We start from the raw sequence: 27967 nt of genomic DNA, 5'->3' as shown, positions 1-27967 counted from the left end.
CGAGGGCACCAGAGCTCAATAAAAGAAGCCCCATCCCCCCTCGAAGAGGTGCCCTGTGGTGTTCTGAGAACTGGGTGGGAGGGCCCTGATGGCTGTGGCCCAGTTGACAGGGTTCCCTGGGTTTCAACCCTCCTCTTTGCACTTGGAAAGGGGAGGGACTCCAGGCAGGGGGGCCCTCAGGGCCTTCCTGATGCTGTTTCCATTGTTGGGTCTCCCCCCAGGCCAGGCCAACACTCAGGGTGGCTTCTGGTGACACTGCTGCCCCAGGAGATGGCAGGCTGGAGTCCTGATCCTAGTTAAGAGGGTCTCTGTCCCTCCTCAGGCCCAGAGCAAAGGGACACAGGCAGGAAGACCACCTTGTCCTTTATTCAAATCAATCAGCGAAGTCAGTCCGCGGAAACCCCTCCCCAACCCCAGTTCTTCATCTGGAAGAAGCCAGAGGGCAGGGGCAGCATCTCCCTCACTGGCTGGGGCAGTGACCCTGGGCCCAGGTCCTCAGTCTGGCTCCAGGTCCTGGGAGCTGGGTGTGGGCAGGGACTGGCCCTGCAGGCCCCTGGGATGTGGGACGTGGCCAGGTCCCCTGGGCATGGGGCAGGCATCTTGGTCTAGGCAGGCAGCCAGCTCCACCTACCAGCCCCGGTTTTCCTGCAAGTGGTGCTGGGGCAGCGCTGTCTTTGGAGGCCATGGGGCACGTGCCCTGTGAGTGGTTCCAGCTGGGCCCCAGGGTGCTCCAATACAGCAGCCACAGGAGGCCTGACGGCAGGGCCACAGCAAGTGGCAGATACCCCAGGTGGGCTGCCTGTAGGTGGAACATGGAAGGAGCACCCTTCAGTCCAGCTGGGAGCCCCCAGGCTGTCCTGCCTCCCCCAGGCCTGGGCGGCCCCTGCGCCGGGCTCAGGGCTCACACCATCCCTGTGGGTGGGGAAGAGCAGTGAGGACCCCCATGTACAGCTGCTCTTCTGGGTCCCGATGGGGACCTCAAAACTTCCCCACTCTCCACTTTCTGCTGCTCAGCAGATTTTGGAGGAGGTGTCCCTCAGCAGGCAATGCGAGGTGAAGCCAGTGTCACCCAGATGTCACCCGAGGAGGCAGATGGAAAGAGTAGGCCAACGCTGAATGAGATTGGGCGCAAGACAAGAAGCTAGTAGCAGTTGGGGGAGGGGGGGCACACAGGGCAGAGCGGGGATGGCCCGCTGGAGTGGGGAGGGTGGGTGCAGGCATACCTGAGCTGGGGTCAGTGCTCCAAGGCCGGTCTGAGGTGGGGACTAGATGGGGCATGCAGGGGATGGTGTTGGGGGTCCTAGTTGTCACGTGGGTGAGGCCGGTGGGGCCGGTTGGGTCCGTGTCCAGGCCCAGCTCGCCCAGGGCTGACCGATTGAGGCTGCAGAGCCAGGAGCTGATGGTGGGGTGGCTGTGAGCCTTCTGCAGGTCCCCCATGTTCTGGCCCAGCAGCGTCGTCACGTTGCCCACGCTCAGGCTCTGCGAAGGGAGCGAGGGGTCGTGGGCGGGGTCAGTGCTTGGCCGGAGCGCAGGGGTGAGACCCAGCAGAACGCACCTGGAGAAGTGACCTGGGGCCCACACTGCCTGCACACCTCCGACTTTGGGGTGGGTGTTGGGGCCTGCAGACCGTAACCTAGGCATCCTCGTCTAGGCCAGCCCCACCCCCTGACGGGTAGCCCCCGGCCCACCTGCAGCACTCGGGTGTTCAGACTGGTGAAAGTGTCAATGTCCACGGAGACGTTAGCTTGGGGCAGGTGCCGCAGCTCCTCCACGGGGGCACCGCCTAGGGGCGGGGCAGCGATGAGGGGCGGGGCTTCCGGGAGGCGTGCCCTACGCAGGGCGAGGTCTCACCGAGGTAGGGGAGGCGTGAAGCTGTAGTAGGCGTCTACAGTTCTGGCGGTGCCGAAGGCCTCTCGGGCCTTGTCGTAGAGCACGTTCTTGCGGCTCTGAGGGCAGGAGGAGATGTCTAGGGCTCCGGCCAGCCTGGGTGGGGGGTGAGGCTGATAGGCAGGCCAGAGGCCCCTTCTCCTCTGGACGCTGGGCCTGGCTCCCGCTTTCTGAACCACAGCTTTCCTCTTGCTCTCCGTGCTAGGTTCAGTAGTGTCTCCTCCAAGTTCATGTCCACTCAGAACCTCAGAACGTGAGCTTATCTGGAAATAGGGTCTTTCCTAATTGTAGCTGTAATCAAATTAAGATGTGGTCATACTGATTTAGGGTGGACCTTGAATCTAACGACTGGTGTCATAAGAAGAAGGAAACTTGGACACGGACACAGTGGGAAGCCAGCTGTGACAGAGGCAGAGATGGGGGTGATGCAGCCCCGAAGCTGGAAGAGGCAGGAAGGAGCCTCCCCTACAGGTTTCAGAGGGAGGCCAGCCCTGCTGACACCTTAACTTCAGACTTCTGGCCTCCAGACTGTGAGAGGACACATTTCTGTTGTTTTTAGCCACTCTAATCTTTTGTTACGGAGGCCATAGGAAGGAAGCTAATTACCTACGATGGCCTGGCCTGGGCCCCCATAGAATCCTTCCTTGGCCGAGGAGTGGAGGTGGCTCTGAGGTGTGGGGGGTGGGTTGCTGGGTGGGCTCACCGAAACTCCAAGGGCCGGATGGCCTGGATCTGGCGGGGGCTCATCCAACAGAGGCGGGAGCCCCCGTTGGCCACAAGCAGGGCACTGGTGATGGTGCCGTTGTGGTCCAGGAACTTCTGCAGGATGACCTGTGGGCAGGGTTCGGGTCTGCAAGGCCAGGGTCAGCGGGGTCCCCTGCCCACCCCCACCCCCACCCTCACCTCTGTCTGGTTCTCCAGGGCCCCGTCTGGGGCCAGCAGGGCCACGACCGTGTCCTTGGACGTGATGTGCCACTGGCCAGTCTCCACATGGGAGTAGAGGTAGGCCAGCGAGGGGATGAGCTGCAGCTGCTCCTCGGGGACGCTGCCTGGGTAGACCTGCAGTGGGAGGCAGGTGGTGGTCAGGCCACACGGCCGGCCCACCACCTGCCTCCCACTGCCGGTCGCTGGCGCACCTAAGCCAGCTTGGCCTTGACGACTTTCTGGCACTGGGTGGGCAGTGGGTGCTGCAGCAGGGGGTCCAGGTTGGCCCTGAGCCCACGGCTGCCCAGGCAGGACTCGAGCTGCACGCAGTCGTAGCGTACCAGGAAGAGGTCATTGTGCAGCGTGGCTGCAGTGATGTTGCCAGGGATGCAGGGTCTCCCTGTGGCAAGGTGGAGTACGGGTGTTGAGGACCCAGCTGGTCAGCACTGCTGCTGACTTTGGGCCCCACCTCACTCCTGACCTTGACCCTTCCCAAGCTTGATTCCTAGCCAAAAACTTGGCCTGGACCAGACTGACTCAACCCTGACCTTGGTCTCAACTCCCAGTCCAGCCCCACCAGACTCTGACCACTCCCCTCAACCTGGACAGAGACCCTGGGCCAAGCTCAGGAGGTCCAGGCAAAGGGTGCCATGCCTCTGGTGCCCCCACTCCGGGATGAGGAGCCCGAGCAGGGGGAGATGTGAAATCCCCAGGCCATGGTGGCCACACTGACCTGTGTCCCGCTTGGGCCGTGAGGGTACCAACTTGGCCTTGGCCTCGAGGAAGCCAGTGCCAAAGCGCCTGGCATCACACTGGCTGAGCTGCCCTGCCCGTGGCCACTATGGCCACTATGCTGCCAAAGAAGTCTAGGCCCACGGCCTGGCGGGCGGGCCTGGAGAGTCCACACCCTGGGGAGGGCCACCAGGGCTACCTGTTCCCTCCTTCCTCCCCACAGACAGAAACTCTGTGACGGGGAGCGACTGGGGACAGCAGTTGGGCATCAGAGTGGCTGCCGGCCGACCATCAGGCCTGGGCAGGCTGGTGGAAGGTTGGCTGGATCCCCAACCGCCCCGGGGTGCTGCCCTACCTCCTGCAGCTGCATCCACAGGCTGGGGCTGATGTAGGTGGCTAGGGGTCCCAGAGCCTGCAGCCCCTCCAGGTTCCAGGAGCCAGAGGGCCTGGTGTGCGAAGGGGGCTCTGTGTCGGGCCCTGAACAGCACCCAGACCCCTCAGACCGCCTACCCTCCCTGAGTGCCATTCCCAGGGCCTGCCCAGCAGAGACTCTCCCACCCCAGGCCTCTGGGCACCTCAAACCCGTACCCCATAGGCTGCAGGGTCAGAGTGGGGTGGGAGCTGGGTCAGAGGTTAGAGGTCAGTGGGGCTGTGGACATTGATCTCCAGGCTGCCTCCTCTATCAGGTGGAGGAGGGGAAGCCTGGGCAGATGGCATGGGCCCCCACTCACCCGAGCCTGGTCCTGCCGCTGGCCAGCAGCCTGTTGAGGGCGGCCATCAGCTGGGGACAGCGCCGCAGGTTCTGCAGCACATGGGGGTCTGCAGCCATGATGCTGGATGCATCTGTGTCACACACCAGGACCCCGAGGAGCAGCAGGTCGGAGGTGCTGAGGCTCGGGCGGGGCCCTCCCTGCAGGACAGCAGGTCAGCATGAGCCTGGTCCCACTGCCCGTCACCTGTCCTGTCCTGGCCTGGCCGGCCCACGGTGCCTACCAGGCAGGCCAGGGCCCTGTGCCGCAGGGTGGCCTTCTGGTCGGGCAGGTTGGTCAGCAGCCCTGTGTTGCCCTGGGCTGTGCGGCGGACGAAGGCCTGGCAGTCGGCTTCCCTCACCTGTGTCAGTCTGTGGGAAGGTTGGAGGGCTGTCAGGAGGGGGAGACTGGGGGGCCTCCGAGTGACTGAGGTGTCCCTGGGGAGCATGCTCAGCCCACGCGGCTGGGCGCTGGGCGGGGAGGGGCACTCATTCGTAGAGGAGCAGCAGGTTGGTGGGGTGGAGCTCGAAGTCGCCCTGGAGGCCTTGCCGGGCGGCCAGGTTGGCCAGACAGCTGAGCTGGGCAGGGCAGGCAGCGTGTCACTTCCTTGCCCGGCCGGGGGCTTGCCCAGCCCCTTTCCCTCTGCCCATCTTAGGGCCCCCCACCTACCTCTCAGCCCCTGTCCCCACGTCCACCCGTCCCCTCCTTCTGCCTGCTGGCTCTCTGTCCCTGGACTTCATGTTTTCCTCTTCCTGCCTCAACCTCCACAACGAGAACCGGCCTCAGAACGGGTCAAACCCAGCTTGAGAGCCCCCTCTCCTCTGGCATCAGGCCCTTGCCCACCCCAGCCCCCACTGCACCACATTGGCTCACTGAGGATCTGCTCATCCAATGCACCCCTGCCTGGACGTCTTGTCCCACTTACTTGGCCTACTTTGGGGTTGTTTCAGATTTATTACTAATTTTATATTAATTTTATAATAAGACAATAGCTTTCTTTCCTTCCTTTCTTTTATTAAACTCAGGGACTGGTGACGCTTGGGTCAGCTGTGGGTCCAGGTGAGCTCAGCTGGCCCCTCTCACAGCCCAGGTGGAGGAGAGGCCAGCAGGCTGGAAGATCCCTCACCCTCGGGGAGCCTGGAGGACCTGCCACAGGTGCCAGATGGAGGCCAGGTAGGCAAGCCCTCACCAAACCAAGAACAAGAGGCAGGAGTCTGTGGGTGATTGGTGAGAAGTCCTGGAAACAGTCCAAAGTGGGCCACACTGGAACATCATCCAGGGGAGAGAGAAGCCCACCTCAGAGGCTAACTTCCTGTCCGCTGGGTGACCTGAGGGGCGCATCTTGTGTCAGCTAGAGACAATCGTGCAGCTCTCCAGCACAGGGCCCTTGTGCTCAGGAGAGCTACTCCGTGTCCTGGCACCACATTCCTGGCCCTTGCTGCCTGGGTCCTCTGCCAGGGATGCCTCCCTTCCTGCCCGTCCCTGGGGCCCTTCTCCAGGGAGTCTGCCCTTGCCCTCGACACCCAGGCAGTCTTGGTAAGGGCCGCCGCTGACCTGCCAGGCTCCGAGGAGGACATGCTGTGTCTCCATCCTCCTGATCAGAGCGGCAAGCTGGTCCCGGGCTAGCTGACTGGCCAGCTGGCACCAGAAGCCTTGCAGGAGGGAGGTGTTGGCACTGGGCAGAAAGGAGATAGACAGTGAGGGGCAGAGGGAGTAGGGGTCCCAGACTGCAGCATTTGGGGTGGAGGTCAGACTCCTCAACACAGGGTGGGGGTGAGAGACCCAGGAGGTGTGGACAGCAAGGCTCTGGCTGTCAGCATATGCACACCACACACTTCCCCCGAGGGCGCCCTGTTGGTGCTGGGCTCTGAGCTATGAGCAGGGCTTAAAAGTGGCCCCTGTCCAGACTCAGGGTCTGGTTGAGGCCCAGTTCCAGAGCTTGGGGCTCTGAGGTCCCAGCGATGGCTGAGGTTTTGAAGGGCACCTGTTGGGTGTCTGCAGCCAGGCCTTCCTCATGATGTGAATCTAGTAAGATCCGTGCACAGGGGAGGGTCAGGTCTCATGAGACCTTAGCCTGGGCCCAGCTGGTCCAGCTTGGCCTCCAGCCCTGCCTGATCAGTCAACTGACTGATCAATTGATTGATGGCAGATCAGTGGCCTCCAACCCCCACCAGGACAGAGTCTCAGTTTGGGACCGGAGAGGGCAGCAAAGCTTGGGGCGGAAAGAAGAAAGCTGAGAGGCCTCAGGACAAGAAGTGATTGTCGGGACTTCCCTGGCAGTCCAGTGGTTAAGACTCCGTGCTTCCAATGCAAGGGGTGTGGGTTTGATCCCTGGTCGGGGAACTAAGATCCCACATGCCGCATGACGCGGCACCCCCCAGAAAAACAAAAAGTGATTGTCTGCCGGGCCGAGGTGGGGGACCCGGGCCCCAGCCAGCCGCGATGGCCTGGGGTCCTGTCCCAGCCATGTGGGTGTGACTCTGATGAAGGACACCAGCTGCCCTGAGCCATCTCCAGCGAGTGACCTGGGCAGGCAGGGCCAGGCCCCGCATATAGGAGCCGGGAGTCAGTCCTGCCCCGGCCATGTCTGGGCCGTCAAATGCAGACCCTGGAGATGGTCCCTCCTTCTCACCCCCACCCAGGCCTGCCAAGGAATCTGTTGGGGAAACTTGATTGTGACTCCGAACCTGCACTCACCTGGCCCACATGTTGGCCCTGCTGACATCCAGCCCTCCCTGGGTGGCACCCTCGGCCTGGGGATGAGAGCAGTGGGCAGTGAGTGACACCAGGAAGGCGAGGCCTGGGCTCACCAGGGCACTTGGAACAGAACAGGCCATAAGCATCTGTGTGGGAGCGTCCAGTGTCGGTCTCCCCAGGGCTCCCTGTGTCCCGGGTGGGCCTGTGACAGCCCCAATACGGAGTCCTTGGGAGCTCCACGGTGCTGGTCACCTGTGTGCCAGCCTGGGTCTGAGCGTGCTGTGTGACCAGGTGAACATGTGTGGCAGTGTGTCTACCTGTATACACGACTGTCTGATGCTGTATGCCTGTGCCCCTAATGGTATGTACAGTGGTGGTGGTGTATACACAAGTATGGTGAGGTGTACATGTGTGGGATGGCATGCATGACTACACAGTAGACCTGTGTGCCTGCTGGTGTGGCAGTGTATACATTCTGTGACGATGTGTAGCTGGTGGCATGTGACTGTGTGTCTGGAAGCATGTACACACCTATGTGATGGCCTGTATGCATGCCTACCAGTGTCCACGTGTGTGCACCTTCTCCCTCCACCCCCTGTGGCTCTGTCTTCACAGTCTGAGCCCTGAAACCCCCGAGCAGAGGGACAGGGGTCAGCTACCACCTTCTCCTGCTCCTCGGTTGCTCATTCCCTTCTAGCCATGGCCCGCCTTGTCCCTGCCTTGTCCCCAACAGAACCCCCACCCGCAGTGCCCCATCTGTGCCACCCCCTTCCCTTCCCGGACCCCCAGTAGAGGCTCAGGAGGAAAGAGGGTGGTCCTGCTACCCCGAGGAGCCGGCCATGGGAGCTGCCCCCCAAGAGGGGAGGGAGAGTCATCTCACCTGCTCTGGGGCCCATGGCTGTGTGGTGCCCACTGGTCATCCTGGCAGGAAGGCACCGGGGTCACAGGCAGCGGGTCTGGGTCAAGCTGGAGAGGAGACAGGAGGTGGTGAGGCCGGGGCAGGGTACAGAGGGGAGGTCACCACCCAGGGTCACACAGGACAGGTGCCATGCAGGGCAGGTGACCCCGAACCTTGGGCTGCAGCCGTGTCTCTTCGTCTTTCAGGAGGGCACAACCCACAAGCAATGTGTCTCTGGAACAAAAGGGAGCAGCAGAGGGGGAGCCAGGCCAAATCCCGGCTTTCTTACCACAGGTCAGGACTCAGGGGATCTGCAGCTGGACTGCTGTGTCTCCAGTGGACAGCTCTCTCAACAGCTCGGAGGTGGGGGTGGGCGGCGGTCCCAGTGAGTCCCTGCAGCAGCTGGGGTGAGAGGCCTGCTGGCCCCCAACCTACCCTGGTGCAGCCCCAGCTTCACCCCCACACCAGGCGGCCCAGGCAGCCCCCTTCCCTTCTCAGGGCCTCGGATGCCCAGTGAGACCTGGCCCCGGGCACAGCCCATGCTGCAGCCTGCTGGCAGCTCTGGCCGTGGTGGAGACCGAAACTGAGGCCTGGGGAGGAGGTTGCGCCAGGGAGCCTGGTCCACACTGCTGGCTCCTGGACCACGGCCTTGCACGGGCTGCTGGCTTGGGGCACCTGTGCGCCTCTGGACTCTGCATGGCCCAGGAGGAAGATGGGGAGGTAACCGCCCCAAGTGGGGGCCAAGACGGAGGCTCAGAGGGGCTCAGCTACCTGCCCAGGGCCACACAGAGGCCAGACTCACAGCTGGGGCCCTGTGCGTCCAGTTGGTCGCGGCTCCCGTCCCACCCCCGCCCCCCACCTGAGCACCAAGAAATCTGTCTGTCCTAGAAGGAGGCTGCTCCAGGTCCAGGCGGCAGATATCAGAAGCGGGGATATTGTAGACATGGTGCCAGGAGTCCAGACACCAGTGGTCCCACCCTGCTCTGTGTCAGCCCCTGCAACTGAGCTTCGGGGCGCAGGGGTGGTGCAGGGTGGGGGCACCATGGTCTCCGCTCACCTCCATAGCTCGCTCAGCACCCTGCCCTGCCAGCCACCCACTCCTGCAGTGACGCCTGCCAGGCAGATGTGTAGGGGAGGGGCTGGGGCTATACCAGGTGGTGCAGCCTTGTCAGCCCCTGGAGGCCCCAAGAGCAGTGGGCACCTGCTCCCCAGCCTCACAGGAGCGGGAGGCTTAGCTCCCAGTTGGCGGCTGCCCAGCACATACCCCTCCCCTGGGGGGTCTGGCTCAGCCATGACCTTGCCCTGAGGGTCGCACCTGCGTTTGTACACGTGTACACCTGCACTTGACGTGTGCTGGCATCCATGTGTGAGCACACATGCACATCCGTGTGCACCGAGGAGCACACACATCTATGTGCACACGTGGTGCATGTGGTTCATGTGTCCCCTGCAGGGATCTTAGGCACTCGTGGCCCCACTGTGGGGCCTGGGTTGAGTGACATGTGGCGTGTTTCTGTACTGTGGATACTGGAGCAGAGCCGGCTATGCATGTCCACACGTGTGTGCACTGTGGGGCAGGGAGGGTGTGCAGGCAGCCTCAACGGGAGAGCTGTGCCTGCCACACATGTGGCCCTGGGGCCCAGCACCCTGGGGCCCAGGACAGGGACGGCTCCACAGGGCAGGTCTCCAAGGCAGAGCAGGAGGTGTGGCTGCGGGAGGGTTGGGAATGAAGATGCCCACAGACACTTCTTCCCCAGCTGAGGTGGGGCGGGCTGGGTGCCCCAGGCTGGCCCTTGGCCCCAGCTTTGACCACATCTGCCTCTGCTTGGCAGGGCCAAGAGGGCTCTGGGGCCTTGAGCCCCCATGACATGGGTTCAGCCGCTGAACAACTACCACCTGCATCAAGGGCCACACATGCCCATCAAGCCAGCCCCGCAGACAAGCAGAGGTGCTGACCCTGGGGGACCGGCAGCTGGAGGGACCAGCTGAGGATCGCTCCCCGGCCCCTGGATAGGCCCCATGGGAGTCCAGCTGCAGCATCTAGAGCTGGAGGGCACCCAGAGCTTGTGGTGACAGCCCCTCTCCCCTGAAAACTGTCCAGTGACTCCCCGTCCAGCTGGCCCAGGATGGGCTTCCAAGGGCCCCTTGGCCACCAGGAGGGCCAGCTCAGCTCCATCTGGCAGGGTGTGTGGCAGTGAGGACAGTGACCCCCAGGGTCTGGAGGGGGGCGGGGTCCAGGGAGCAGGTCCCGCTGGAGGTGGGCAGGCTCACCCTGGGCTCTAGCACTGACCCCCTGAGGCTGGCTGGTCAGCTCTGGAGCAGTCAGTTTTGGCTGAGGGCTTGCTGGAGCTCTGGGTGCTGAGGGGTCTGTGGGGGTGGGATGTCACTTGGTGGTGGGGTCTCCACCCACCTCAGGGTCCAGGCCTGGCTGAAGGACACTCCCCATAGGCCAGTGAGTGCAGGAGGCCAGATGCTGGCTGCCCCTTTTGGGTTTGGCCTCTAGGGAAGCCCAAGGCCCCGGGTGGACAAATGACCACAGCAACAGAGCAAGTGCTGGGCTGTAGAGAGTCACACCCATCCCCAGCTCTGTCCTGTACTGCTCGTGGAATCCGGCTCCCGCCAGCAGCACGGCACAATGCTTGCCGTACACACGAGGAGACTGAGGCCCACGCTGGCTGACGGCTTGTCCCTGTCCACACAGAGTGAGCAGGGGCAGGGTTGGGCACTTGGGTGTGCTCCTGACCTGCCGGCATTGTGCCCCCTGGAGCATGACCGCTCACGGGCTGCCCCACAGTAGGCTGTGGGGGGCAGATGGACTGGGTGGACCCCATGTCCTGGGGCCAACGGGAGAGGCAGCATACCTGTAGGGAGCAAGGTCGGGATCTGTGGTCCTGGGGGTTCTCAGAGGGGCTGACAGGGCTCTTCAGGGGGAGGAGCCAGGCTGTGGGGAGAGAGGAAATATACATGGAACATCCCCAGGGCAGTTCCTACCCATGGGCCCCTGTTGCCCTTCCATCCTGCCTTCCCTCCCTCCGTGGCTGCCTGTCTGTCTGTCCAGTCTACCCCTCTTCCTGTCTGTCTTGTCGCTTGCTCTGCAGGCTCAGCCCATGGGCCCTGAGCCAGGCTGTCATGCCCAGGTCAGTGCTCTGCGGCGGGTCACGCCTGCCCTCCGCTCTCCCCTAGGTCCCTCCTCAGCCAACTGGTCCTACCCTGCAGACCATCAGTCAGGGTCGTCCCAAGGCCCCAACCTGGCTGACCTCCTCAGGCCATTTGGCAGTAAGCAGGGGCTGGAGCCCCAGGGCCACGTGGTGGCGTCGGCTGTGTGCTCCCGTCCCTGTGGCTGGGGTCGGGGGTGGGGGCCCTGGAGGCTGGTTCCTGGCCCAGCCGAGACTTCTGGCTACAGAAGGGTGGGGATGGGGGTGACCCTTGGCTCCCTGGCCTCACCAGCAGCTTCCTGGGACCTGAGCGGGGGGACAGCAATGATGCCAGCCAGCTGAAGAAAAATGATTCTCTCTGTCCTGGCATGAGAAACGCCCTCCAGAGTTCAGGACCTGTGCCCCAGGGAGGGCCCCAACATGTGGCCAGTCGCTGGGGCACAGAGAGGAAGACCTGGCCACCCTTTGGGGTGTTGTGGGGTAGCCCTGCCTGAGCTGGGTGGGGAGGGGCCCCTGGGGGCCCCTGGAAGGAAGGGCTGTCAGGGTGGTCCTGGCTTGGCCACAGCCCCTGTAGGTCCAGACCCTCTGGCAGGTGCCAGCAGTTGGGAAGCACCTGGGTGTATCCATGGGAAATGGAACTTCCAAAGGTCACCGCAGTCTCAAGAGGACAGGGCTATGAGGGGCCGGGGTCAGCAGTGACCCCGTGTGGCAACAGCAGGCATGACAGTGGCTGAGCACCGCCCAGAGGTGTAGGGAGTGGGGCCGTGAGGAGGGGGCGTGGGGAGAGGCGGGAAGCCTGCACAAAGTGGGCTCACGGCCCTGAGTCCTTTGGGGACCATTCTTTCATTCTCTATACACACTCACTGAGCAGGGTCTGTGGGCCGGGCCACGCTGTGGGTGAGGGGCTGATGCTCCGCAGGGACCTAAGGAGGAGACAGTGGTGAAATGCTGAGAAGGGGGTGAAACAGGTAAGAGTTGATGGCAGAGGAGGGCATTAGGGTGTGGGGGGGCAGATGGTGGCGGGGAGAGGAGGGCAGAGGTTGAAGGTAGTGGGAAGGAGGTGGAGCGGAGGGTGGTGGGGGGAGAGGTGGGGCAGTCCTCAGCAAGGAGGTGAGGTGCTGGGAGTGCCAGGAAGGTGATGCTCTCCCACCCCGCCCCCATCTGACGAGAAAGGGTTGTGCTGGGCACATCACAGTAGCCATCCATCTGTCCGGGCTGCTGCCCCGTGGGTCCCTCCGATCCTGTTACAGATGAGGAGACGGGGGAGCAGAGGCTGGGACCTGGGTCTCTGCAGAGACCCCATGCGGGGTGGGGGTGGGGTGGGGGGCTGCCTCTGGCTCCACCTGGGCTGAGAGCTTGCTGTGGTTACAGGTGGGGTGAGCCCAGGAGCCCCACAATAGGGCCTGTCTGCCTTGGCCGGCCAAGAGGAGGGGCCTAGCCTAGTTGGGCACAGGGACATGGTGTGTGACCTCAAACTGGCTGGAGGCCTAGGCGCCAGCCCTCCCGTGGCATTCTGAGGTGTTGGAGGGCCCCAAGGTTTGCACTGTGAGGGCAGCAGCTCTACGGAGAACACTGGTGGGACCAGGTGGATGCTCTGATGGTTTTGGCTGTGGGTCTTGGGGTCCTCCAGGGATGCAGCTGACCCAGCTCTGTCCCCTACTCAGAGCCCAGCCCCCACACCAGGGCTGCAGGGTGTTCACTGAATGGGGGGTGGGCAGGTCAGCAGCTAGGATTATAAGGTCCGTCCTGGCTCCTGTTGGGGTCTAGGGCAAAGGTCTGTCCAGTGAAGGGATGGGGTGGGGGTGTGAGCCCCCTGAAATCCCCACATCAGGCACATTCATGGTCACTTGCAGGGTCAGTCATTGAGCGTTTATTCCCAGTTCTCAGAGCTCAGCTATGGCTGGGGAGGCGTGGCCGTGTTGTGGGGATGGAGGAGGGGGGGGCTGGTGGGCTGCCCTTGCTCTCAGGCTGAGGTCCTGCCTGGAAATTGCCAGGCAGGTGACGGAGGCAGCAGCCGCAATTAGGGGCCCGGAAGACCCCATGGAGCAGCGCTCAGGGCAGGCCTGGAGGGATGGCACGTGAGGTGGGGGCTGAGGAGTGTGGCCCACACCCACCTCCATGTGAGACGCTCAGGATGCAGGTGGAGGGGGCAGAGTCTAGCAGAAGCAAAGGCACAAGGTCAGACGGGCCTAGCAAGGAGGGTTGAGGTCTGCAGATGGAGAACCCAGCCAGGCTGGGGTGATGGCCACAGAGGATCCAAGCAAAGCAGCGTGGAGCACGGTGCTCTGGGGTGTTGGCTGGGGGCCCAGGAGGAGCCCACCTTGAGGGTGGCCCAGGTCCTGGCTCTGCCTCTTCCAGAGTGACCCCGATCAAGTCTACAAATAAGTTCCTGGGGTTGAGGCTCTAGAACCAGGGAGGTGCTCTGGGGCAGTTTGTGGGGGTTGGGGTGTTGGGAGGGAGGCCCATGTGGGTCCCACAGCCCAAGAGCTTAATCCTCTGGAATTGCAGCTGCCTGGCTCCCCCTGCTGGCCAGGCCTGGCCATTGCAGGGATGTGTCCAGGACTCTGACCTGCAGCCCCCAACCGTTGGAGTCCCAGCCTGCCATCCCCACCCCAGCATGATGCTCTCAGTTGTCCGGCTCCAGCGTCCACTCCGACAGCCACTTCAGGCAGGAGGCCCGCTGTGCTTCTGTCTCAGGGAGCTTGGCAGGGGGCGGTGGGGGCCGGCCCGGCCCGGGCAGGGGCGTGGAGGGGCTGCAGGGCCTGGGGCCCCCTTCTGTGGGGTCAGGGTCTGGGGCAGCCCGCAGGACCTGGACGAGCTCATCCAGTGGCTGCACCAGGGTGTGGGGGCTCCAGCAGGCATCGAGGGTGGGCACGAAGGGGTCGGGCGTGCAGGCCTCCACGCACTCGGTACATGTGGGGATGCGCAGGTAGAAGGCGTGGAGCATCATGCGGAAGGGCTGGTCCTCCTGGTTCGAGGCCTGGCCATAGGTCTGGTCCCCCACGATGGGGTGGCCCAGGGCGCTGCAGTGCACGCGCAGCTGGTGCGTCCGTCCTTTGGGGAGGAGAGGGGGCCAGTCAGGCGGGGGCGCCACCCCATGCCCACCCCCTACCCATTCACATCATGCCCAGCACCGTCCTTGAAGCCTCACACAACCCCTGGGGGCAGCAGACCTCCCTGTTTCATGCCACAAAGACGTCAGAACTCAGAACAGAAGCGACTTCTGGGGTTGCCCCTGGTGAGGCCAGGGCGATGCTCGATCAACTAGAGAACCCAGGCCAGAGCGACCTCGTACAGGGCAAGAGGCTGCAGGCTGTGAGGCTGAGTGTGGGGGAGGAGTCAGCCTGGCCAGCAATGCTGGGAGACCCTGGGCAGGTTCCTTTCCTGTGTGATGGGGACACTTCGGTGCCCTGTGCCAGGAGATGCCCAAGGCAGGACACCATCAGCAGATAGCAAGGAGACCTGGGCACACGCGCCCTGGACACACCCGTGAGAGGCTGCAACAGCACTTTGGAGACAGGATCACCTGCATACAGTCCGTGTTCCAGGACCACCAGCTCAGTGAGGCTTGGTTTTGGGTTCTCACAGCCTGAAGGGAGCAAGGAAAACCCAGAGAGTTGGCTGGGCCAGCTCCATGGCTGAGTCCACCCCAATCCCAGGTCGCCTGCCCGGGTTGCCCCAGCCTACCCAGGGTCCCCACTGGACGACTATGCCCCTGGCCCCCACCCCCTGCCCTCCGTACCCTGTGTGCCCTCAATGCACATGGTGTGGGTCCGGCCTTCTGTGCTGTTCTTGCCAATAGCATAGCTGATGGTCATTCGGCTCTCCTGGACGTGCCCCCGCACCTGCCAGGAAGGGGGTCACACGCTGCTCATGGGGTCACCCACCACTGCTGGGAAACCCATCTGACAGCCAGAGGCTATCAAAGTGGATTGAGTGTTGGAGTCTCCTGCTCCAAGGACCAGCTGGGCCTTACCAGAGCCAGATAAGCCTTGGTGACTCTCCGGTCCTTGAAGCACCTGTAGGCACTGCCTGCGGCTGCCTTGTTCAGGGCCACACAGAGTGCCCCGCTGGTGGAGAAGTCCAGTTGGTGGCAGAACCTGGCATGGGGCAGAGGATCAGTGGTGGCTGGGCTGTGGGCCGCTTCCCACCGATGGAGGCTGCTGTGGGTACCTGAACCCGTAGCAGGTGTCAGGGTCGGCCAGCTCTGGGAAGCGGTGCCGCAGCTGCTTCTGGAGGGTCAGCGTCTCCCACCAGGACTTGCTGTCGATGCGCACATCCCAGTGCTTGTTCACCACCAGGAAGTCACGGCTCCGGTACACGACACACAGGTTCTCCACGCTGCCTGGCTCCATGGTGGCTGCAGTGCAGGGCAAGTGCATGGAGCGGGGTCATGGGGTGCCCAGCCCACATCAGGGTCCTGCCCACCTGGCGTGGACACCCCTGCTCCCCAGGGCCCTGGGTCTGAAGCCACCGAGGCTGTGTCAGGCAAGCTTGCAGACCTACTGTGTGCCTGCACTCCCACCTCTGAGTCAAGTAGCAGGGTGTCAAGTAGCAGGGGTCTGGCCAATATCAGGGGAGCTAGTGTTGCCCTAGGCTCTGGCTGTGGGTTAGTCCTGCCAGACCCGGGCCTGGGGAGAAGCAGTCTTGCCCTCCAGCCTGCTCCCACGGACCCTTCCCGGACGGGCCACGGACGCGCGATAGGAGCCTTTTCCTGAGTGGGGTGGGGTGCAGGGCAGGGGATGGGGCTCTCCCTCTCCCGCGTAGACGTCCCCTGCCCTGCCTCCCCTCCGAGGAACCCTCGCCTCCCACGTCTGATGGGCACAGGCGGAGAGGTGCCCGGCGGACTCCACTGCGAACACTTCCCGCGCCCCTGCCCATTCCGAGATCGACCTGCAGCTGAGCTGCGCCGTCTGGGCCCCCGATGCTGCTGCCCGGCCCTGGCTCCTGCCCTCGCGTCTCCCTGCCTCGTGGCCCAGCAGCCCCGGAGCAGTCACTTGGACCACAGAGGTGCGCCTCGCCGGGCCCAGCCTGGGCGCTCAGTCCCGCCCACGTCCCGCCCACGTCCCGCCCACGGCGCAGACGGGCGGCCGTGCTGACCAATGGAGAGCGCCCGGATCCCGCCGCTCCAGCTCCAACGTACGGACTCAGCCCCGCCCGGCCTGCGCGCGCAGCCCCGCCCACGCCCCGCCCCTCCCGCTGACCAATGGCGAGCGTCCGGATACGCCGGCCGTTGATTGGCGGCGCCGGGTCGCTTTGGGCAGGAGCTGCGCGCTGGGCGCGGGAGGTTCGCAGCCGGCGGCGGGCGGCCATGGAGGACTACGAGCAGGAGCTGTACGGCGTCGAGGATGACTTCCACAGCCAGTTCGCGGCCGAGCTCGAGGTGCTGGCCGAGCTGGAAGGTAGGCGTGGGCACTGCCGTGGCCTCGTCCCCCGTAGCTCGACAGGGGTCTGGCCCACCCGGGGATTCCAGGAGGGCTGCTCGGAGGGGAGGCGCGAAGGCCGGGAGGCAGCAACAACCTGAGAGAGAGCAGGGCCCTGCAGCGCCGCCGACCTCGGGGGCTGTGACTGTGTGCAGACGAAATGCTCTGCATGACTGCTGTGAGTTTTCTCTCCGCAGGGACAACCGCCATGTCACCTTCCAGGGACCCCTGGCCCACCGTGGGCCGGCCCCGCCTGACGTTCGAGGAGACCATTGCTGGAGGGAACGCTGCCACTCACTGCTCTCCAGGCGGACCTCCAGGGAACAGCAAGGGCGGTGCCAGGAAGAGGCAGCTGGCCGCTGACATCCACGGGGACAGACCCCTGCCCCCTAGTATGTTTTCCGGGGGCCCAGAGCATAGGGGTGGGGTTCGAGGCTGGAGAAGGACCTCTGTTCCTTCCATGTGTCTCCCCAGCCCCCAAAGTCAAACGGTCCAGGCTGGAGGCTGCCAGGAGACTGAACTTCAGGTCCGATGAGATGGAAGAGCCGCTGCCTCCTGACTCCCCGACTCAGGACATCACCCCCCCACCGAGTCCTGAGGTCCCTGCTGAACTATGGGGCAAGGGGTGTGTAGCTTGGGGTACAGGTATCTCAGTATCTTGGAAGGATCTGGTTTCTTCGACAACGTCTTGAGGGCTGGGGATTGGGGGTCTGTGGGAGGGCTGGGTAGCCAGCAGTGGATCCAAGTCCCTTCCCCAGGAATCCCCAAGATGGTCATGGTCCCTTCCCAGGCCCTTGGACACTGGGGCTGATGTGGGTCTCACTAAGGCCTCGCCAGCCGCCCGCAATCCTGTCCTGAGGCGGCCCCCTGTCTTGGAGGACTACATCAATGTGACCTCCACTGACGGCAACCGGGCCTTTCTAGTGCTTCAGGCTGACCCAGTGGGCACTGGGGTCCAGGTGGGTGCTGTGCAGACACGAGCGGGGGCCTGGACATCACATCCCCTACCCTGAACCTGGGAACCCCTCTAGAGGTCCATCTGGCCTCTAGTCTTCCACTCGGGAGAGCCATCTTTCTCCTTCACTTTCCTCCTCTTTCTCTTCTTTTTTCTTCTTCTCCTTCTTTTTACTTGTTTTCTTCTTTTCTCTTCTCCTCCACCTTAGATCTGTTGCCATTCCAATGATCCCTTGGGGTCGCTGGTGAGAAGGGGCTCCTTGTGGCCCGTTGATGCTAGGAAATGCCATCTAGGTCCCTGAGCACTGTTGGGAGGGGGGTTGTAGAAATCCCATAACCTAGAGGAGGGTGACTGATGCTCTCCCTTCCCTGCAGAGCCCTCTTCTTGACATCCGGTGGCGTGGCCGTGGCCAGCTGGATCTGCTGGGTGTGTCCTTTGCCTCCCTGAAGGAGAAGATCGACAGTGAGGTAGGGTCTGCTGGGGTTTGCTGGGAAGGGAGAGGTAGCTCAGGGGTGAATGGCTGGCTGAGCCATCCTGATTCCAACCCCATTGTCTGCACAGCGGCGGCAGCGACTGCTGGAAGAGGCCCAGCGGCTCTCGGACACACTGTGCAGGTGACACAGTGGGCCCCTCCACCTCTGAGGTCCTCACCGGTCCTTGGATTGCTGACCCCCAGCATGTATTCTGGGGGGTGTGATCCCTGCATGGGGTTAAGGCCCAGTGGCTCAGGGCACAATGCTCTCCAGTCTTAGGTCAGAGGAGGTGGAGGAGGGGCCCCAGCCCTCGGGGGCCTCTGAGGAGGAGCCGGCTGACAGCCAAGATGCTTCCCAGCATTGCCTCTGGGTGGATGAGTTCGCACCCCAACGCTATACGGAGCTGCTCAGTGACGACGTGAGGTCCTGTTTTTGCTTAAGTGAAGTGTGACTGGCTTCTTTGTTGCCGAGAGAAAAGTACTTAGGGCCTAGCAGGTCTTCATTTTGCCAGCCCACAGAGGGGTCAGGATTTGGAGAAGGGATTTGACCAGCCTCGTTGAATTGTAGGTGGGGAAACTGAGGCCAGTACAGAGCCTTTCACCGGTCATCACTTGTCATTCAGCCTCAGCATCACTGTGTGTGTCTTTGGGCTCATGACAGTAGGGTGACATGAGAGGCAGGCACTAGGAGTCCTTGGTGCTGGTGGCCGTCCCCCCAGGCTGGGCCTCTCTTCTTGCAGTTCACCAACCGCTGCCTCCTCAAGTGGCTGAAGCTGTGGGACTTGGTGGTGTTTGGCCGAGAGCGGCCCACCCGGAAGCCCAGACCCAGTGTGGAACCGGCCCGTGGTGGCAAGGAGGCCACAGCCTCCAGCAAGTGGAAAAGCCACGGACAGGTGCTAGAGGAGATGCTGGAGGCTGAGCTGGATCCAAGCGGGCGGCCCCGGCAGAAGGTGAGCCCACCTGGCTGTGGGCTGTTCTCTGGATGGCTGGCACCATTGCAGCCTCTGGGGGCCATGAGGCACATTTACTGCCCCCGAGGGTGTAGGTGGAACGATGTCAGGGTCTAGGTGAGGAGTGTCAGCAACGTGAGCTGGGAATTGAGTCCTTTCTTCTAATGACTTAGATAAGACTAGCACTCCTTGCAGGGCCCTGCACCTCCCCACAGTGATTATGCTGGACTGTGGGTGGGTTCTGGCTGTTAGTCACGTCAGTAACAGCTGTGTCCTTGTCAGGTACAAACGTAACTCACTTCAGGCAAGGCTTTATTCTCGCTCTGCACGACCAGCAGGCAGGGGCTTGTTTTCCTTTGGTGACTGGGGCAGGGCAGGAGAACATCTTTTAGCACTGAGCTTCACGGGATAGGATTTTCAGTCTCTGGCGGTTGGGTCAGGGTCTCCCAGAGTCCGTGAGGTGGTGTGGGTTACAGCACGTTTTCTCCTGCCTCGGCTGCAGGTGGCGCTGCTGTGTGGGCCCCCAGGGCTGGGCAAGACCACCCTGGCCCATGTGATTGCGCGGCATGCTGGGTACTCTGTGGTGGAAATGAACGCGAGGTGAGTTGGGGGAGGGCCAGGTCTCCTTTTGTCCTGGTATGTCTGGTCGAGCCTGGGATACAACCCTGAAAGCCTCGGGGTGGTGGGCTGTGGAATTGTCCATCCTCAGGGCTCACTGGGATTTGGCCACAGTGTCATGGGGTGGCCTTGTGTAGTATCCGTGAGTTGTACACGTGGTGGCTCTGCCCTGGGAAATTGTCCTGCTGGGGACACTGGCTGCTGCCCTGGCTGAGGCCATGGCTGCTGCACTGGCTGAGGCATGGCTGCCCTGACAGCCCCTCCCTGGCCTCTTGGTTCCAGTGATGACCGCAGCCCTGAGGCCTTCCGAACGCGCATCGAGGCAGCCACGCAGATGGAGTCGGTGTTGGGCACTGGTGGGAGGCCCAACTGCCTGGTTATCGATGAGATCGACGGGGCCCCCACGGTGGGCCTCCTGGGTGTGCTGCGGCCGGGTGGGCAGGCAGTGGGGGCTGTGACTCACCTCCGTCTGCATGTCCCCTCAGGCTGCCATCAATGTTCTCCTGAGCGTCTTGGATCGCCAGGGCCGACAGGAGGCAGAGCCAGGGGGCCCCGCTGTGCCCACGGGCGGGGGGCGGCGGCGCCGGGCAGAAGGGGGGATCCTGATGAGGCCCATCATCTGCATCTGCAATGACCAGTGAGTGGGGCGGGGCGGGACGGGGTCTCCGCTGGGTGGGCGTGCCCCACGCCTGCTGGGCTGTGGCACGCACCCTGGCGGCCCTGGCCAGGTGGGCTCGCTGTGCAAACCGCTCATCCCACAGGTTCGTGCCCTCCCTTCGGCAGCTGAAGCAGCAGGCACTCCTGCTCCACTTCCCGCCCACGCTGCCCTCCAGGCTCACACAGCGGCTCCAGGAGGTCCGTGAGGGCTGCCCTCCCTCTGCCGTCAGGCCCCCAGCCTCCCAGCTGGTCCCAGGATATGGGGTGGAGGTGCTGGGACAGTTTGGTCTCTGGTGGTGGGTGGTTCCAAGCAGCGACCGAGGTCCTTCCTCAGGGATTTTCGGCCTTTGCTCCCCATAGGATAGGAGCTGACCCCTGCTTCTAGGGAGGAGGTGGCTTTAGGGTGGGGGTCGGGGGGACACTCACCTTCTCACTTCTCTGCAGATCTCCCTGCGGCGGGGCATGCGGCCTGACCCTGGCGCGCTGGCGGCCCTCTGCGAGAAGACAGACAACGACATCCGCGCCTGCATCAATGCCCTACAGGTGGGCAGGTGGCCGTGGCGGGGGTGGGGCAGGGGCAGCCAGCAGCCGGCACTCCCCCATCCCCGCACCACCGCCGTGTCTAGTTTCTACACGGGTGGGGGGTCAGCCACTCTCACCGCCCCACCCCCCACCCCATGTCCAGTTCCTGCATGGGCGGGGCCAGCGGGAGCTGAGCGTTCAGGCTGTGCAGACCACACGCATTGGCCTCAAGGACCAGCGCAAGGGCCTCTTCTCCGTGTGGCAGGAGGTCTTCCAGCTGCCCCAGGCCCGGAGGTAGGTAGGCCAGCCCCAGTCTGGGATGCCAGCCAGCTCTGCCTTTGCTGACGGGGTGTGAGGCTGCACGGCCCTGGGGGCTGCTTGGCTCTGCCTCGGCCTCCCTCACTGTCCCTTCTCGGGGACCTCAGGGTATCGTAAACGTATACAAGCTGGTGCCGCCGGGAGGGAAAGGGTGGGCAGGGCTGGGTCCAGGGTGATGGGGCGGGGGCTCCACTCCAGCCTCAGGGCCCTCTCTGCAGGCACCGCATGGGTCAGGACCCGACCCTGCCCTCCCACACACTCCTGCTCGGTGATGGGCACGTGGGTTCAGGGCCCCTCGCTACCAAGGTGCCCCTGACCGCGGCCTCTCAGCGGTTCTACCACATCTTGCATGTGGCCGCTTCTGCGGGTGAGCACGAAAAGGTGGTCCAGGTAACCATGCTCTACCTCAAACCTTTGCGGGGGGCTGAGGGGCAAGAGGCCAGCATCTGGCAGTGTTTCTCATCCCCAGACAGTGAGTGGGACACGCTTCAGATGGTGCTGAGCCCGAGGAGAAACAGGCGGGTGGGAGGGCGGGGAGTGGACACGGGGCATCGGGAGGCTTCTGAGAACGGGTGGGAGCAGGGACAGGCTGGGAGGAAGGACTGACCCTGGCAGGAGGGGGATGGCCAGCGTGGGGTCGTATGATGGGGTCACTCTGGCTGCTCTTGGGGAACTATCTGAAGGGCCCCGGCAGTAGCTGGAAGGGGCTGGATTCTGGATGTGAGCTGTGGGAACAGGGACGTGGGTGCACGTGGGGTGGAGAGCAGGTGGTGGATGCCCCCCATCCCCTGGGAAGCCTGATGTAAGTTGCCTCCCTGGCTAAGCAGCTTTGGATTAGCAGCTGGGGATCCTTGCAAATCTGGAAATCCACTGTGTGGAGGGCAGTGTGGTGGCTGGAGGGGAGGGATTCCCACATGGAACAAGAGTGGGGGCTCTGTGTCCTTGATTCTGGTGAACAGAACTTCCTTTAGGGAGGGGTTGGGGGCTTCTTTCTCACATGTCTCAGGGTCTTGGTCAAACCAGAGTTGGGGTGGCAGTGTGGGCCTTCCTGGCCACCCCCATCCCCAGGGCCTTGTGGCTACTTGCTGGTGTCTGCAGCTGTGCCTGAGACCCTGGGCCTTGCAGGCAGGTGGGAGGGGAAGGGTCCCACTGTGTGGTGCTTGTGCTGTGGGCTGGGGGGGCGTGAGGCTGGAGGGGCTCAGGGAACTGGCCCGTCCACCTGCCCGCAGGGCCTTTTCGACAACTTCTTGCGGCTGAGGCTGCGGGACTCCAGCTTGGCAGCCGTGTGCATAGCACTTGACTGGCTGGCCTTCGACGACCTGCTGAGCCGGGCCGCCCACCACGGCCAGAGCTTCCAGCTGCTGCGCTACCTGCCCTTCCTGCCCCCGGCGTTCCACCTGCTCTTTGCCTCCAGCCATGTGCCGAGGATCACCTTTCCCACCAGCCAGCAGGAGGTGCGCCCCACGCCCTGCCCATACCCAGGGTCTAACACCGGGGCCCTGGGTGACTTGGTCCTCGTCCGCCCTCCACCCCAGGCCCAGAATCGGATGAGCCGGACACACAACCTGATGCAGACGCTGGTGTCGGGCATCACGCCAGCCACCCGCAGCCGGGCTGCACCGCAGGCGCTCATCCTGGACACCCTCTGCCTGCTCCTGGACATCCTCGCACCCAAGCTGCGCCCTGTGAGTGCCTTGCCTGGAAGGGCTGTGGCTCCTGGTGGGGGCAGGCCCCTGGCCACGCTTAGCACCCCTGCCTGCTGCCCACCATCCCACAGGTGAGCACACAGCTGTACAGCGCCCGAGAGAAACAGCAGCTGGCCAGCCTCGTGGGCACCATGCTCGCCTATAGCCTCACCTACTGCCAGGAGCGCACGCCCGATGGGCAGTATGTCTACAGGCTGGAGCCGTGAGTCTGTGCAGCACCTGGGGTGGGGGTGCCTGGGGGCAGGAGGCTGGGGGGCTGGGCTCCAAGTGCCATGGTGATTGCTCGGCGTGAGTCTAAATGCATGGCTTTGGAGGTGTGAGTCTGCTTCCCCATTGGAGGGTGGGAGAGTCAGTCCTAGCTCATTCCTTGCCCAGATGTGACTGGGGGTGGGCACAGCCCTGGGACCTGAGGTTAACTGCAGAGCCTCTCAGTGCCCCCAGGAGCTACCCCCAGAGGGCCCTTGAGCTCCCCAGGGCCCTGTTTCTCTGTCCTGAGAGGGTCGTGGGGATAGAGGACCGGCAGCAGTGGTGTCCAGATGCAGATCCTTGAGGCAGTAATGATGCTGGTTCCCAAGCACCCAGCCCCAGGCCTGAATCCAGGCCATGCCACGTTGTGTCAGTTCCTCCCTTGCAGCCTTCTTCAAGCCCACATACAGCTGGGGAAACAGAGGCTCAGAGTGGATAACACCCCTGCTGCCACAGAGCTGGGTGCAGCAGGGACAGGACTGGACCCGGTCCTGCATTGTTGCATTCCGGCAGTTGGGGTCGGTGCTAGTGAGTAGCTCCTGCCCCGTCTCTGCTGACTGAGTGCCCTGGTGTCCTGCCCTGCCCTGCTCACCCCGAGAGCAGGAACGTGGAGGATGTCTGCCGCTTTCCCGAGCTGCCCACCCGCAAGCCCCTCACCTACCAGGCCAAGCAGCTCATTGCCCGTGAGATTGAAGTGGAGAAGATGCGGCGGGTGGAGGCCTTGGCCCGGGCTAGGGTCGGCCCCCAGGTGAGCCCACCCCAGGCTTTGAGCAGAGCAGGGCCCTCAGAGTGGACACCGTCCCTGGTATGATTCTGCCTAGTCAGCTCTCACTGTACGTGACTTCTTGTAGGTGGACGGGGGTCCCCTGGGGGGCACTGGGGAGAAAGGGGCGCAGCCATCTGCCCCATGCAGCCACGAGCAGCGGCTGGAGTGCATCCTGAAGAGAGCTGCCCTGGAGGAGCAGGTGTGGTAACCCTAACCCTAATGGGGGGCGGGGCTAGGTGGCCAGAGGGTGGGGCCACGTGGGCCTGGGTGGGCGACCTTGGAGTCCTATGGTTCTAAGTCCTGGAGGTCCAGCTCCCTGCTGTTCAGCATGATGGTTCCACCTGGCTTCAGTTTCTCATCTGGGCAGGATGCTGGCACCTCCCACCCTGGACCTGACCTTGGCAGGGAGCAGGCGACTGTGAGGGTGGTGAAGGGTGGAGGGAACACTTGCAGAGAGGGTCCGCGCTGGGGTGAGGGTAGGGGGCCATTGCCCAGAGGTGCCACGAGATCCCTCCTCCCTGGGAGATGGCCTCTGGGCCCTCCCACCAGGTAGGGGACTATCCGCTGTGGGTCAGCCCCCGTGAACCTGACCGGCCTATCTCCTTTAGCCCGAGAGGGACTTCTTCGGTCGTGTGGTTGTCAAGAGAGCGGCAGCCCCGAGCACAGGTGTGTGGGGAGGTGGGGGTGGTTGAGGGACTGGGGTCAGGGTCGGGTGGAGGAACGACTGTGTGGCCCCTGCAGAGCACGCAGCCCCTGAGACTGACACGGCCGAGCAGCGCATGGGCACCGCGGTGGGCAGGAGCGACGTCTGGTTCCGCTTCAAGGAGGGCGTCTCCAACGCCGTGCGGCGCAGCCTGTACATCAGGGACCTGCTGTAGCCTGGGCCACACCAAGCCCCCAGGATCCATGCTGCCACCTTGGCTGTGCTAGATACTCTGACCCACACTTGACGTCCCCAGGATCTATGCTGGACACTGTGGGGGCCGTGCCAGACCCCCCTGTCCATGCCGGACACTCTGGGGTTGTGCCAGACACCCTGGATCCACACCGGCCACCCTGGAGCCACACCAGATGTCCCCAGATACACACTGGGTGCCTGGGTGTTGCTTTCTCTCTCCTAGAAAATGTACAAAAGCATGTACATGCTTGAAAACTCTTTATAAAAGTCACACTTTTACAGAGTCGTTCTCTTCACAGGGAGGCGTGAGTCTGGGGTGTGGGGGCCTCACAGGATGGCACACTTGCCCTTCTCCACCCACGGGTTGTTCTTCATCAGGTCGGGGTTCAGGAAGGGGTCCTTGGGGATCCCGTCCTCAATCCACTTGAGGAGCCTGTGGGTGGGGAGCGGAGGGTGAGCACGAGGGCACCTGCCCTCCCTCAAGTGCTGCCTGATGGCAGTGTGTGGGGGTGTGGTTTTGGCTCATACAAATGAGCACAGAGCAGGGAAACGAGATGCAGATCATGGCTGGCCTTGGGTGGGGTGTGGCTGGGGCTCCATGGGGTCCTGGGGACTCACTCAGGGATAGTCTTGGATGACATCTCCCTCTTGAAGGCCAGCTGGTACTTGAGGCTCTCCACCTCTTTCTTCATCTGGGGCACGTCCCACTCCTCCATGGCATCCGGGGCTTCGGAAGTGGCCAGCCTGGGGCTAGAAGGTATGGGAGGAATCAACAGAGCCAGGGGGCTGCCAGCCTACGATCACCCTCCAGATGCTCCATCCCCACTGGTGAGCCCCCTCCCACCCCCCCAACAAAAGGAGGGAGGGAGCCCCCACCCTATCACACTGACACCAGCTCACTGCCTAGGGAGGCCCCCACAGCCCATGCCACTCACCAGGGTACAGGGCTGGAGCTGAGGCCCCACTAATGAGACCCTGTGTGCCTGCCCCCCACCTCCCATGGGGCTAATTAACTGCAGAGAAAACTTTCCACCCCTACCCACCAGCAAAGCCTCACCAAGGCTGGGCCTGTGGGTTGGAGAAGGTGGGGTAATGCCCCGGTGCTGGGGGATAGCAGAACAGGACAGGTCCCCTGACCCTCCACCTGCAAGACCCACTTTCCACTCCCGGTAGCAGAAACCTATCGTGTCAGGGGTGGGACCCTGACACACACACCCATACCCACACCCACACGTGCCTCCCCCTGCTTTGCATGGGCAAAGCCCACCCCGAGGGCAGGTTAATCCAGGGGCCAGGAGAGTGAGGCTGCTATTTGCATCTCTGGCCAGGGGGCTGGGGGCAAGTGCTGGGGATTTTGGGGTCCCAGGCTGAGCAGCTGGTCCAAGACTTGGAACCCCTGCAGCCTCCCACTGCCCAGTGTCTTCTCTGACCTGCCTACAAGCCCCTGGCCCCGTCTCTGAGGGTGGGCCCGCCCGTCACAGCCACAGGTTCAGACCTCTCAGGAAACCCGGCCAGCTGCGGCCAAGTGAGGGCAGGTCGCTCCTGTCTCCCTTGCTGCAGCCCACTCAAGGGGTCCAGGGAGCCCCTTGCTGTCCTCCATCCCCTGCCCTCATCACTGAGGCTGGGAGCCAGAGAACCGACTTCCTTGACCTGGGAAGTGTGGGCAGGTCCTGCCAGGAGTGTGACCTCGCCTGCCTCAGGCCGTGGAGGGAGCTCCTGGGAGGGTCAGCCAGGAGTGAGGGTGAGAGCCGGGGGAGTAGGGGGACTTTTCAGGGGCAGCCAGGGGGGCGAGCAGGGGCTCCCTCCTAGAGACCCCGAGTTCCAGCACCCCACCCGGCGGCTCAGGTTCTCAGAGAGTCACGTGGGCGGGGGCTTCCCAGGCTGGGGGCGGTGGCAGCCCGGTCCGCAGCCCCCTCCCCCGTCTCCGCCAGCCTTACCTGCGCGCAGCCGCCGCAGCCGCAGCCGCCGCCGCCCGCCCTGCGCGCCCCCGGCTTCGGCGCACGGCGCTGGCTCGGCGGGCACTGCGGGCGGCGCGGGCGGCGCGCACGGCGCACGGACGCGGCTCCCCACGCAGCCAGCCCGCGGACGGAGGGGTCCTCTCCACCGGTCAGGCCGGCCCGTTGCGACACGCAGCGCCGCTGCCCTCGCCCGCAGACGGACAGGCAAGGGTGCCTCGGGGGTTAGGGTGGTCCAGGTCAGCCCAATGGGACCTGGGCAAGCCCCAGAGCCCCAGGCCTCGGTTTCCTGCTCAGCGCAAGGAGCCAGTTCACCAGACCTACCTTGGACGGTGACCGCTAGGGCAAAGATGACAAGGGCCAAGTGATGGCGAGGGCGAAGTGATGGACGAGTGAGCCGGGCACACAGGCGGGCAGAGCCCAGGCAGGTGCCCCGCCCACTCCTGCCACCTGGGCCAGGCCCTAGCACCGCCCCCACTCTCTGCCCTCCTTCCTCAGGGCTGGGTTGCCCCTGGGAATCTGGCTTCATCAGGCACACTCTGCCAGCCCCAGGCAGGGCACTCCATTGCTGGGGCACCAGCTGGGGGTGGCAGATGCATCCGGGAGCAGTGTGGGGTCAGCCCTGGCCCTGGGTGACATGTCCTCCCACTGGGCTGGATGGGCTGGGCTGTCACGTTGTGCAGCACCAAAGACCATCAGCTGTTAGGTTGTATCTCAGCCGCTGCTGCCTCTCATGGGCTGGAGTCACCAGGCCAGGTGGGAATAGCAAGGATGGGGTCAAGATGCTACATCCCCCTGGGGCTTCAGCAGTGTCCACTGATAGGCCCAGAGCTGACCCACCACAGTGTGAGCCTGTTCTGGCCAGGCCACCTGGGCCTGGGTGGAGTTGCTTCCTGCTCTGGCCCCTGCCCTGCATTCCCAGGCCAGAGGCAGGCAGACTGGGCAGCTATAGTGGGTGGCAGGGCCCAGCTCACCAACCAATCCCTTCAGAGGCCAGACCCCACAGCTCCTCAGGGCAGCCAGGGCCAGACCCTCGGCAGGTGCTCCTGCAGCCTCCCCTGGCTGACTCTGCGTCCACTCAGAAGGCAGGACAGGGTAGGGGGTGTTCCCTGCCTGCCTTGGGCTCCTGGGCCCTCCCTGTTGTGACCGCATAAAACAAGGTCAGCTGCGCCTCCCCGGCCCCTCTGGCACATCAGTGTGATGACGGATCAGGAGGCACTTCATGAACTGGGCCATGTTAGGAAAAGTAGGGATTATTTTTATTATGGATTTATGGGAGTTGGAGAGCTTAGAGCCAAGGGTGCCAGCATCCTCCTCAGGGCAGATGGCTGGCAATGCTGGCCTCACTCCACCCCCCTGCCTGGCCCCTTGGGTGCCCTGTGACTGGGCGTGCACTGTGTTGCTTGGGCTACCTGGGGCTCTCCTGTGGCTGTGGGCCC

At 63.6% G+C, this 27967-nt stretch overlaps 4 protein-coding genes across 7 annotated transcripts; 1 reads left to right on the top strand and 3 right to left on the bottom strand.

Moving 5' to 3' along the window:
* Window positions 1–347: 347 nt before the first annotated feature.
* On the bottom strand, window positions 348–8060 carry LOC138842357 (mesothelin-like protein). The gene is given in 11 exon segments (XM_070043778.1): window positions 348–799; window positions 1224–1479; window positions 1689–1983; window positions 2591–2718; window positions 2791–2946; window positions 3899–3989; window positions 4275–4453; window positions 4537–4663; window positions 5847–5967; window positions 6990–7045; window positions 7870–8060. Coding segments are annotated over 9 exon segments (1449 nt in total). The 5' UTR covers window positions 5870–5967; window positions 6990–7045; window positions 7870–8060; the 3' UTR covers window positions 348–605.
* RPUSD1 (RNA pseudouridine synthase domain containing 1) lies at window positions 7813–16085 on the bottom strand. 2 transcript variants are annotated; one of them, XR_011376768.1, is made up of 8 exons: window positions 15216–16085; window positions 15019–15142; window positions 14785–14887; window positions 14530–14631; window positions 13157–14096; window positions 11907–11965; window positions 8061–10828; window positions 7813–7955 (listed from the first exon to the last, which is right to left on the bottom strand). XR_011376768.1 is itself a non-coding variant. In XM_030872268.3 (5 exons), the coding sequence occupies exons 1-5, from the start codon at window positions 15422–15424 to the stop codon at window positions 13669–13671; spliced, it is 966 nt and encodes a 321-aa protein (XP_030728128.1). In that variant the 5' UTR covers window positions 15425–16085; the 3' UTR covers window positions 12791–13668. The 2 variants fall into 2 exon arrangements, 1 of the variants encoding a protein (XP_030728128.1); XM_030872268.3 differs by lacking the exons at window positions 7813–7955; window positions 8061–10828; window positions 11907–11965 and having other exon boundaries at window positions 12791–14096.
* CHTF18 (chromosome transmission fidelity factor 18) lies at window positions 12128–24856 on the top strand. 2 transcript variants are annotated; one of them, XM_060285708.1, is made up of 23 exons: window positions 12128–16181; window positions 16307–16444; window positions 16663–16857; window positions 16940–17090; window positions 17256–17424; window positions 17795–17887; window positions 17982–18034; window positions 18167–18311; window positions 18633–18842; window positions 19345–19442; window positions 19743–19866; window positions 19946–20097; window positions 20222–20315; window positions 20562–20660; window positions 20803–20933; window positions 21176–21347; window positions 22187–22411; window positions 22493–22642; window positions 22735–22865; window positions 23513–23657; window positions 23761–23874; window positions 24284–24341; window positions 24417–24856. In XM_060285708.1, the coding sequence occupies exons 1-23, from the start codon at window positions 16145–16147 to the stop codon at window positions 24551–24553; spliced, it is 3021 nt and encodes a 1006-aa protein (XP_060141691.1). In that variant the 5' UTR covers window positions 12128–16144; the 3' UTR covers window positions 24554–24856. The 2 variants fall into 2 exon arrangements, with proteins under 2 accessions (XP_060141691.1, XP_060141690.1); XM_060285707.1 differs by having other exon boundaries at window positions 22187–22642.
* GNG13 (G protein subunit gamma 13) lies at window positions 24815–27001 on the bottom strand. 2 transcript variants are annotated; one of them, XM_030872271.2, is made up of 3 exons: window positions 26853–27001; window positions 25192–25323; window positions 24815–25006 (listed from the first exon to the last, which is right to left on the bottom strand). In XM_030872271.2, exons 2-3 carry the CDS (start codon window positions 25287–25289, stop codon window positions 24901–24903), a joined length of 204 nt encoding a protein of 67 aa, XP_030728131.1. In that variant the 5' UTR covers window positions 25290–25323; window positions 26853–27001; the 3' UTR covers window positions 24815–24900. The 2 variants fall into 2 exon arrangements, with proteins under 2 accessions (XP_030728131.1, XP_060141701.1); XM_060285718.1 differs by lacking the exon at window positions 26853–27001 and adding an exon at window positions 26511–26567.
* Between the last annotated feature and the right edge of the window lie 966 nt (window positions 27002–27967).

This window comes from Globicephala melas, chromosome 15 (genome assembly GCF_963455315.2).
Source record: "Globicephala melas chromosome 15, mGloMel1.2, whole genome shotgun sequence".
NCBI lineage: Eukaryota > Metazoa > Chordata > Mammalia > Artiodactyla > Delphinidae > Globicephala > Globicephala melas.
This window is presented reverse-complemented; position numbering and strand designations above follow the sequence as displayed.